Here is an 11537-nt window from a genome sequence, read left to right as displayed (position 1 = left end):
GTTGCGTCTTGCTTTGGTAGCTTTGTGTCTGTGTCTCTTTATAGTCTTTTGGTGCCTCTTTGTGGTCATATTGAGTCTCTTTGTGGTCCTTTTCCATCTTGTTGCTGTCATGTTAAGTATCTGTAGTTGATTTGTGTCTCTTTGTTGTCTATTACGTCTCATTGTGGGTCTTTCTGTCTTTCTGTGGTCATTTTCTGTCTCTTCGTAGTCAAATCCAGTATCTGTGGTTGTTTTGTGTCATTTTGTTTTGCTTTGAGGTCACTTTTTGTCTTCTGTTCCATCTCTTTCTAGTCGTTTTAAGTGTCTTAATCGACTTGCTATTCATAAATTTGACCAAATTACTCAAATCCCCTTAAAAAACCATCCCTCTGAGCCCTTCAGGCCCCTTGTTCAATAATCCATCCACGACTTTCCATGATTAAAACTGAACTTTGTGTTTGTCCGATCACCACATTTTGGCACATGAAGCAAACTGCATCTCATCCAAACATCAGGAAGCAGCTTCAGCGAACGCCGAGCGAGAGACGAGCAGACCGACATCACCTGGACCGGCTTCCATGGCCGAGCTGCTGCAGGGACGCAGCTCCACGGAGTCGTAGCAAAACTTTAGAAAACATACACAATTATACCCAAAATATATTAGAGAAAAATATTTCTGGACTATTTCTTTCTGACTGTATACATCGACTCAAAACAGCTCCTCTTTATATCATAAATATCTTCATGTTTTAAATATAAATGGCGGTTAAAAGCCGTTAAGACTATAATATTTTTTGTTTTTATTCTCTTCCGAGAGCGAAAAAAAAAATACTCAACGCAGTCCAGAAACACTTCACCAGAAACCTCAGCAGGAGAAAAACCAGAGAGCTGCAGACGGATAGGTGGCGGTCGTCGGAGTGTTGGATAGCGTGCATAGATACAGTCGGTGCTCTTACACTGAAATAAATGATTCAGAATGAAACGAAAAAACTGTTAAACAGCTTCTGAACTGCATCCGATTTGGAGTAAAAAACCTCAGATTATTAGAGAGCCACAGTTCTGGAGGAAAACACTGAGATTCTGAGAATAAAGCTGCATATTTTGCGAAAGAACAAAGTTGTAATTTTACAGAAAACGCAGCTTGTAATGTCACTACGTCTTTCTGTGAAGGTTTTAGTGAAATTAAAACAGAATTTTAAAACTTTCTCAAGTGAAATTGCACCTAAATTATTACGAATATTCCCATAAAAATCACATCATTTCTATAATATTTGGACTTTATTCTCAAAATCTCTTCCTGTCAGTATTTCCTCAAACGTTTGGTACCAGCCAGTGTACGGATTTTCTAAATCAAGCCCCAAAACAAAACCGTTGGATCGATGCCCTTCAGGTGACAGAGTGTGTGTTTGTCTGGTGTTTGTTCAAACATGCTGAGAAACAACCTGCAGCCAGTCAGACGCTGGCCTTCCATCAGGCTCTCTGCTGGATCCCACAAGCTCCCTCTGATCGATTAGTAAAAATGAATCCACCTCCGATGGGCGACGCCGCTTCGCATCCTTGAATATAAATTTTAAAAAAAACACACTCCAGGGAGGATGCGGGCGAGTCGCAGCGTCAGTGTTCGGGTCCAGGCGGGTGTCTTGGAGCTCACGTCAGCAGCTTGGGCGGCGCCTCGTCCACCAGAGCCTGCACCGTGACGCCCACCTTCACCAGGCCCTTCTCCTCCAGGATGTGGTGAGGGAGGCACAGTTTGTCCTGAGGGAGCAGGAGAGACAGCAGGAGGAGGGAGGAAGACGTGGAGGAAGGCAGGAAGGAGACAAAAGCAGCACAAGGTTTAGACACGATGGCTGCAGATGGACGGCGAGTTTCTGTAGGTTTGAAATATTCCCTACTGAGCCTCCAGGAAGTAGCCACAGCCCCGACAACTCCCAGGTGAGTCATTTTGTGCATCTCACATCTAATATGACACTTTTTTTCCCAAACTTTTGCTTCATATTTGTTGGTAAAAAACAGTTTTAGGACCTGAAGATGTTTCCTGACATTTTAGTTATTGTCAAGTTTTTGTATGAAGCTGGACCCGAAACACTGCCGATGCTAAGAATTAAAAAGTTGTGATAAAATGTGGTGTAAAGAGGGAAAGAGGTTTCTATTTCTATTCTATTTCTACTAATGCGATTTAAAGTTGTTGCTCAACTTTTCACTTGCTGCTGACTTTAAACCTCTGAACCCAAAACCCACCAGTGGGTTTTTTAAAAAAAAGCCTTAAAAAACATTTAAAAAATCACCAAAACAACACCGTCTATCACTGCCAGAAACTGTAAAAGCAGAAAAAATCCTCATGGATTCAACTTTCTAACAGTCTTTGAACTGTTCAAGTGCATCAAACGAGTCGATTGGGAAAATTCACCAAATCTCAGCTAAAAAATCACAATATTTTATAACAAATTCTACACATCCACCATTTGCTCTGTAAAGATTCTGAATCACCAGCGTTGGGCCTGAAAAGTTGGATCATTGTTGGTAACAGAACTCGGCATAAAGAGGTATTTACGCTATTTCTCATTTCATAACATAACGTTGGTGTTTTTATTTGCAGTTGGCTTTAATCCTCTGAACCCACCGGTGGGTTTTTGGTTTAATCACCAAACTGACACCATCTGTCACAGCCAGACTCTGCAAAAGCAGAAAAATCGACGTATTTCTATCATTCCAACAGTCTTTAAACCAATCAAGTGTATCGAACGGGTCAATTGGGAAAATTCACCAAATCTCAGCTAAAAAACGACAATTTTTTTTATCATTTGTTTGGCCAAAAATCAGCCATTTGCTCTGTAAAGATTCTGTAGAAAACGTCTTCGCTCATCGGTGCAACCAAGACGCCACGACTTCTGAACTGCAGGCAGCGTGTTCAGTGGAACGTTAGAGACCTGAGAGCCAAATAAAACATTCAGGATTAATAAATAAACGCAGTGTGGCTCAGAAACAGTGAACAGAGGAGCAAGGTGTTGGAGGATACATTCAGCACAGTGGAACGTCTCGAGGTGCCGAAAAAAATGTTCTAGGAGTTTTTTTTTAAATGTATGAAGCAAAAATGTTGAGTTCCGCTTTTTTTTCTTCATTTTTTGTAAAATTAATTTAAATGATAATTTATTTTATGTGTGTAATTTAAAAAAATTGCTAAAAATCAACAGTTTTTGTTTTGCCAGACTGTGAAAATGTAAAGAATTCTTCACGACTTGGTGCGATTGTGAAGCCATGTTTGGATGAATTCGGTTGAACTGCAGGTTGTGCTCACATGGAGCACATCGGTATGGAAATAAATAAACAAAAACAATAAATAAAATATAATATCTATCGTATGTAGAGTCACCATCATTTTTTTGGTAACAGCTGTGGACTCTCGGAAACGTTTAGTCCTCTGTGATTCCATTTTTCGTATTTTTTTTAAAAAAATAAGTAATCAAAGAATTGTTTTTCTTTTTCTGATTTCTGGCATTAATTTAATTTATATATTAATTTATGGCAGTAGAACTGTTAGACTTCAGACATTTCAGAGTTTGTGGTTGTTCTGTTTCTATCAAGATGCACGACTTGCACCAATAAACCATATTTTCATTCTTACAAGTGGTGCAACATCCGCTCTACCTCACTGTTCACACTTATATTGAGTGTTGAACAGCTAATTCTGGCTTTTCTACTTTAATATTTATATTTCATACTATAGTTACACGTGCATTGTTTGTATTTTTACTCATATTTTGCTCTTCTTTCACATTGTACTTATCATTTATTAGGTCTTTTTAAAAACCCGAGCACTAATTTCGTACCACAAACATGTAAACGTGAGCTGGCATGACAATAAAGTTCCTTGAATCCTTGAATCTTGCAGTGGAAAAATGAGGAAAGATGTAAAACAAAAACCGAGAGAGGACGGAAAGCTTCCATCTGGCTGAACAATGAGGCCACAGAGCAGAAAACGTCCCCTAAACTGTTTTATTACCTCTTTAGTCTTTAACAATATCACACAGCTCATAAAAATAATCCGTCTCACAGGAAGTCTCGACGTTCGCCGTCCGAGTCGTTTCACAGAAAATGAACAAAGTCAGAATAATCACTGGAGAGACTCGTAGATACGCCGTCGTCCTCGAACTCGTCTCTAAACACGGCCGTGTGCTAACCCCCTAAATATCAAACCCTCTAAAATAAACTGCTTAAGAAGACTAATATGTAGATGTTGAACCTCATCAGCTCGTCTGGTGTCTGTAGCCCTTCAGATATTCCCCAGAAACAGTCACGTTTGCATATCAGGTGGATTCAAACCAAACATCAAGCAGCTCATTGAAATAATCATTTAGGCAAATAATAAAACAACAAAACAAACACATCCGACTGATCTGAGCGGTGGTGAAATATGGCTTCCGTTTCGCACGTCAGGAGGAAAAAAAAACACAAAAAAAGAAGAACAAATTTGTGCAGGTTTTCAGGAAACGTGTGCTTCAGAGTCTTTAACGTGCAGGAAACTCAAATGAAACTGATTGAAAGGAGGTTCAGCAGCGACGTCTGGCAGCTGTTCTGGAGGTCTGAGGCTCAGGTCGAGCTGGTGGAAGCTTCCTCTGACTAGTTTTCATTGATTCAGTGTTTGGAGCAGAAACGTCATCACATCCGTTAACGTAAACGGGCGCGATACAGCAAAGCAACGCAGCTTTTTCCATCTCTAACGATCAGGAGGCTTCTGCTCCAACAACTCTGATTTACCTGAATCATAAACTACAGATGTTTATAAAGACATTTCTGGAATCATAGCTGGATGTATGGAACACTTTAGATTAAAAATAATCATCTGTTGACCTATTTTCTGCAGATCTTTGTGAATTTTGACAACATTTCAGGAATTATTAAACATAAAAGTCTGAAACTTTCACTTTTTTTTCTGAACAGCACGAAACAGGAAGAATCCTTAAAACGTTCCTGATTTCATTCCTTAAAGTTCGAGGCTCCTCTCAACTCTCAGATCATCAGATTTATAAACCAGCTTCATCTCCACCACCTCTGATTTATATGAAAATTTGAGAGCATTAAATATTAAACAGACATCAACAACATTCAGGAACATTCTGCAGATAGACTCACTTCCAGAGCTTTTTTGCTCACGCTGAAGCTGTTTGAACGACAAAATCTCAGAAACTATTCAAGATAAAAACCTGAAATGTTCACCGTTACTCCTCATCATGTCCTCGATTCAGAATCTACAATATTGGACAAGTTGATCAAACAATCTTTGATGAGGGATGAGTTGAAATAAGAAGAAAAAGACCAGTTTTCTGAACCACGTGTAGCTGCAGGTCCCGATAACACAAAACCAAACAGTTTTTAAAGTGAAATACTTGGTGGCAAAGTTAAACTTTTACAGCTGATTGAGCAGAAAAGACGAGCTGCAGCACATCAAAATAAAAGCCTGAAGTGGTTCTCGAACGTGCCGGAAGTGGGCCGATGTCATGTTTGACTTTTGAAATGTTACAGGAAATAAAAAAAAGAAAATTCAGTTTGTTTAGTTGTCAGAAGGTGGTGCTATGAGCTACACGCTGCAATGAACAGATGAGAAGTAGCTGGAAAAAACGAGTTTAGCTGTGTCCAAAATCACCCACTCACTCCCTACTCTCTGTATAGTGACCACTATATAGGGAGCACCTCGGCAAAGTATCATTTCAGACACTACCCGAGCTGTTAATTACGTCGCTCGCTAGCCACGATTTGTGCTGCAACAGCGTAGTACAAACACATCAATCAACAGTTTATTGCAAAGCTAAGAAATCAAATTAAATCAAGTTTATTGTCATTTTTCTGTATATCCGATGTGAGAGCGTTTCTTCAGGATCCAGTAACTAAAAGCAATTTAAATAAAGTGGTGTGGTTTGTCCAAATCGCAACCGAGTGCTGCAATTTTAGCGACGTTCACTGTCCGGGTAAAATAACATTTAACAAAACAAACGGGAATTTTTTCGTGTTCTCGTTCGTCTCCGTTTCCATTTCCTTTCGCGCAATGCATGATGGTCCATATTGCTCGGTTAGTGACCATCAGCTGTACACTGCTTTTTACGGTGCATTGTGGGATATTTTGAGTGCATTATATAGTGGATGAAATTTACCGCTGAAAATTCGAACAACGCTACAAAGTGGCGTGCACCCTATATAGTGCACTATGTAGGGCATAGGGAGGGATTTCGGACACAGCCTTTATCGTTCATTAGGAAAGTATGAAGAAGAAGAAATGAACAAAACTTAGTTAATATACGATGAAAAAGTGGAGATAAGTGCTCATGTGTTGGACGTGTTTCGTGCTCAGAGGCTCAAACAGCTGATTGGATTCACAACCGCATTCACTCCAAGTAAAAAACCATCTTAAGAGGGCAAAATTGTGCCGTTTCCATGAACTTTATCCAATTAAAAATGTGCATAAAAATACTTTATGGAAGCACGGCGGCTGTATATGAGTTCATTTAAACTAAACTAAATAAAAATAAACGTATTGACGCTATAATGAGGAAAACCTGCTCATGTTTTGGGGGCGTTAACGTCCACGAGAAGCTAACGTGAACCTCACAACCTGAGGCTTCACCGTGACAAACAGGAAGCATCTTCAGCCAACGACAGCCGAGAAACTGATTCATAAACAATAAGAGAACTGTTATTAAGTCAAGAGGGTGCATCTCATATGATATCTGAGACTTTATTTCCCCACCAGACCTCCAGAACGGCGCCAAACGGCTGCTGAGCTTCGTGTTCTGGCGTCGTCTCTGTGCTGATTCCTGCACATCAACACACCACTCGGGAGGTTTCTCTGATTTGGTCTTCGCTCTGGTTTTGTTCGGCTCGGACACAAACAGGGACGAGAATCCGATCCAGTCTGAAGACTCTCCGTCCCGCTCAGGCGCTCGTAAGACATCATAAAGAAAGCCGCCGCTCCTGCTTCTGTTCAGGGTTTCCGTGTCGGGTTTTATTGCAAAGACACAAAACCAAAGGAAGGAAGGAAGGAAGGAAGGAAGGAAGGCGAGGCTCATGCCGGTGCTGCGTTTGTGCCACGTGGGACGATTTAAGTGAAGTCTGACTGGTTTTGTGGTCGTTTTCAGCTTCACTTTGTTGTGTGGAAACTTTGTCATCACACAGACAAGCACACCAGGGCTGCACGATACCGGGAAAAACTGACTTTATGATGTTCTGTTTCTCTGTGATATTAAAAAAAAAATGGTGGCAAATTTCACCAGATGGCTTGAATGACTCTATTTGGAAATAATTAATTAATCTAGAGTTTAAAAAAAAAGCTGAAAAATACCAAAAAGTGGCTTTTCTCAGATAATTTTGTTGCTTTAGTGACTTTTTTTAAAAACAGAGCTTTGTGGTGCTGATTTAAAACGTCAAACAAATTAGTCGTCAAAGAGTCAAAGAGCAGTTTTTAGAAAACATCACTCGTTCTGTAGCTGAGATATTTCCATCTGATTGGTTCTGATCATTTATTTTGATCAATATTTAGATCGCACTAATTTATCACATGCATTAATTAATTTTAGAGACCAAATGCATTTGTTGCGCTTTGACATTTGAGTAACCGGAGTGCTGCTTTTGCTTCCATGTGGAGCAACATTCCTGCTAATGTGCAGTAAAATAACACCTAAAATAATAATCTGCTGAATTCAGAGCATCCCCAAGAGGCAAGATAGAAGAAAATTTGAATTTGTCACTTGCTGAACATGTGTTTATTTTTGATAAACACTATTACTGATGTTCCCTAAACACCTCATGTGCAGGCTACATTAGCTGTTAGCTTGTTAGCTGTGCACAGAGAAGCTTCTAGTCTCCGCTCAGTTACTGCAGCTCAGACAGCTAAGAGACCAAACTACTCTGAAAAGCCTAAAACAAGGCGTTCTAATGTCAGATTTACTGTGTGGTGTTACCCACATGGGCTGTTTATATCAATATCGAAGTCGATCATGTTTATTGAATCGTGAGAAGCCAACCTGCGCGTCAACAAACGCTGCGTCTTCTAAATAACGGAAAGAAAAGAAGGCGGCTTTTCCAAGAACTCTTAAATCAAAAAAAAAATCTGTTCTATTGGACAGACCTTTCTGGTAGAAGAACGGTATATTTAAACGTGGTTTTCCACCTCATATGCAGGCTACATTAGCTGCTAGCTAGTCAGCTGTGCACAGAGAAGCTTCTAGTCTCCGCTCAGTTCCTGCAGCTCAGACAGCTAAGAGAGAAATAATTACTTTAAAAAGCCTGAAATAAGGCGTTCTAATGTCTGATTTACCAGAGCTGAAGCCACAAGATTTTACCTACATGCTGTCCTCACTATTGATTGCGTTCATTTAATCATGAGAAGCCAAAATCGTGATGAATCGTCCAGTAACTGTGCAGCCCTACAACTGATGTGTTTCTTTTTTTTCTTTTCAGTGTTTCTCTACAGTTCCTAACTCATGTTTGCTGTGCACATGTGACAACTTCTCTGTCTTCATTCCATCTCAATTAAGCAAATTTCTTTATTTTTCTTTGTGCCAGTTGGTCGATCAGTGTTTAAAGTGCAATAAGTTAAAAAATACTGCAGCTACACTCCTGAAATTCTGCAGCTTCATTGATATGAACATGTGGTCTCCAATGGTGCAGTCTTGCTTTGATCCAATAAAACAAACCAGTTACATGATGGTGCACATCTGATACGCCACCAACCATGAATTCTTTATTTTTTAACCCTAAGATTTTTCTTTCTGATTGGCCCCAATAGGAGCTTTAAAAATGTAAAGTATGGAGCCAGTCAGAGGCACGCTTTGGAAATAAAGTTTTTGCTTTTATGGCCAATATTTGAACATGCACAGAGCAGGTATGATGGTGAAACCACTCCAATGGTGTCCCGACTGGAAGAGTTCTATGCTGTTGTTAGTGGGCTGAAAGGAAAATCTGGGTTTTCCAAGCCATGGTGCTTTAAATAATTGGTACCATGAGAACCACTGGAGTAAATTATCTTCTATCAGACAGGAAAAAAAAGTTGTAGCATGAAGTGTTTATTTCACGTCGTATTTCCTGGGCTGTTGGAAAAATCGCAGCGTCAGTTAATAAACGATATATTGTGCAGCCCTGAACCAGAGGAAACCATCACGGCCACTCAGCAGTTCATCCGAGTGCCATTTTTCCCACGTGACATAAACGCAACACGGATAAGGAGGAGGAGCCTGGGCGTAAAGGAGGGAGGGGCTGGCGGGTGACTGACAGGAGCCCGTCGTCACGGTTACGTCAGCTCGCTCCAACTATAGGCCACGAACAGCAGGACCAGGCAGAGGATGTGAACCAGGCTCGAGCCAATAAGGTCCCAGATCTGCCAGGCGGGAGGCGGGGTTTGGGTGGTGACCGAGACCAATGAGGGAGTCCCTGACGCCCCGGGGGAGGCGGGGCTCGGAGTCGGGACCGCCTCGTCCCGCTTCCTGTCCGCGCCGGTCGTATCCAAGGCAACCAGCGCCCGAACCGCAGCGCGAACCGGCTGCAGGCGGCACTGGATGATGTCGTAGGGCGAACAGAGGGAAGACTGGCGCCCCCATGAGGAAGGGAGGAAGAAATGAAGGAGGGAAGGGGGAAAGGAGACAAGGAGAGAGGAGGTGGGAATGAAAGAACAAGGGAGAGGAAAGGAAGTGAAGAAGGAAGGATAAAAAAAAAAAATGGAGGTGTAACGGAAGCAAGGAAGAAAAGGAAAAGAGGGGAGTCAATGGGAATTTAAAAAAAGAAAAAAATGAGGGTGAGGGAAAGAAAGCAAGAAGGAAGGAAGGAAATAAAGAAAGAACAAAGTGAAAAAGGGGATCCAAATGAAGTCAGGAAGGAAAAGGAAGAAAGAACAAGGTGAAAAGGAAGCAAGGAAGGAAGGAAGGACCAAAAGAAAAATGAGAGAATAACGGAGAGGGAAAGATAAAGATGAAGAAGAAAGAGATGAAAAACAAAAAGAAGAGTCGGTATGGATGAAGGAATGAGGAGGTGAAAAAGGAAGCAAAGAAGGAAGAAACAACAAGATAAAAAGGATGGAAGGAAGGAAAGACAAAAAGAAAGGAGGAAAAAAAAGAAATAGGGAAGAAAGGACAGCAGGAAAAGAAAAGAAAAGAAAGAAAGAGGTGAAAAATAGGCAATGAATTAAGAACAAAAGGAAAGAAGGGAGGAGGTGGGGATCAGAGGACAAATGAAGGTGAAGAGGGAAAGGAAAGGAGGAGGGAAAAGGATGCAAGGAAGGAAAGAAGACAGCAAAAAAAAAGGAGACAAAAAGGAAACAAAGAAGGTGAAAGACAAGAAAAAAACAGTGAGATGAGAAGGAAAGAAATGAGGACAAGAAAGATAGAATAAGAGAACGGAAAGGAAGCATAGGAGGAGAAGGGGGAGTGGAGGAAGGGGAGTAAGGAGAATATGATAGAGGGATGAAAGAAATCAAGACAAGAAGAAACAAGAACATGTGTAACGAGGATGAAGGTAAAAAATCATCAGCAAAAAAAAGGAAATATGACAAGATGACGAGAAAAAAAGAAGAAGTGATGAAGTTTAGGAAGCAAAACGTGAGAATGTGAGATCAGAAAAGAATCGATGGAGTGAAGTCGTGAAAGAAAACGACGAGGAAAAAAAGGACCAAAACCAAAAGTCCCAAAAGAACGAAACCCAAACGAATGAGAACGACAAGAAAACGGGGAAGAGGAGGAGGAAGACGTGGTGCCATCCAGCCGGAGGAAAGTAAAAAAGAGAAAGAAAAGGCAGGAGGTTAACCAATGGACACAGAGGTCAGAGGTCAGAGTGTAGAGGCGGTGGAGGAGGGGAGGCAGGCGGGAGTTACCATGGCAACGGGCGAGGATGCTTACAGAGAGGAACGAAAGAAAAACAAAAAAAAAAGTTCCTCCGATTCCTCCCAGTAAGCATGAACCCCGCGATGGTGGCGGTGAGGCGGCAGGCCAGCACGTTAGCACAGAAGCTGTTAGCGTGTTAGCTCGGGAGGGAGGGGGGGAGCGTTGCGGAAGCGTTGCAGAAGCGTTGTCAGTAAAGCGTTCAGGCTGCGGGTGGGCGGCTTAGTTAGCAAACGTCCACACAGAGGCTGGAGGCAGTCAGCAAAGCAGCGATGAGAGGCCGGAAGTCAAACAGAGAAAAAAAAACAGCAAGAAAGGAACAAAGTCTTCTAACGTTGTTGTTTTCGTACAAAGAAAAACAACGAAAAGTTACACAAAAAAACAAACAAATAAATATAACATTAAAAAAACAACAAAAATATAAACAAATACAACAACAAAAGAACATTTACCATCATTTATGCTGGTTTATTGGTGCGTGATGTGAACAAAACTATATTATTATTATTATTATTATTATTATTATTATTATTATTATTATTATTATTAAGGCTTCAACATGACTCACAAATTCCATGTTCACCAGCTAAACTTCCATTAGCGGAGGGCAGAGACGGCTACTTCAAATGCCACGAGGAAATAAAAACTTTTCCACTTTGAATTCACACTTGAGGTCAGTAAGCATCACAGAAGACTTTGTCA

General features: G+C 41.0%; 1 protein-coding gene across 1 annotated transcript in view; it reads right to left on the bottom strand.

The window, feature by feature from the left end:
- Positions 1–280: 280 nt before the first annotated feature.
- The window catches only part of lrch1 (leucine-rich repeats and calponin homology (CH) domain containing 1), a 127076-nt gene continuing 115819 nt past the window's right edge, over positions 281–11537 (bottom strand). The window contains 1 exon segment of the mRNA XM_008301352.1: positions 281–1734. Within this exon segment, the coding sequence (XP_008299574.1) occupies positions 1627–1734 (108 nt within the window). The 3' untranslated portion in view covers positions 281–1626.

The sequence above is a fragment of the Stegastes partitus genome, unplaced genomic scaffold, assembly GCF_000690725.1.
Source record: "Stegastes partitus isolate 25-593 unplaced genomic scaffold, Stegastes_partitus-1.0.2 Scaffold1664, whole genome shotgun sequence".
Taxonomy (NCBI): Eukaryota; Metazoa; Chordata; class Actinopteri; family Pomacentridae; genus Stegastes; species Stegastes partitus.
The sequence above is the reverse complement of the archived record's forward strand: the minus strand, read 5'-3'. Positions and strand labels throughout refer to the sequence as shown.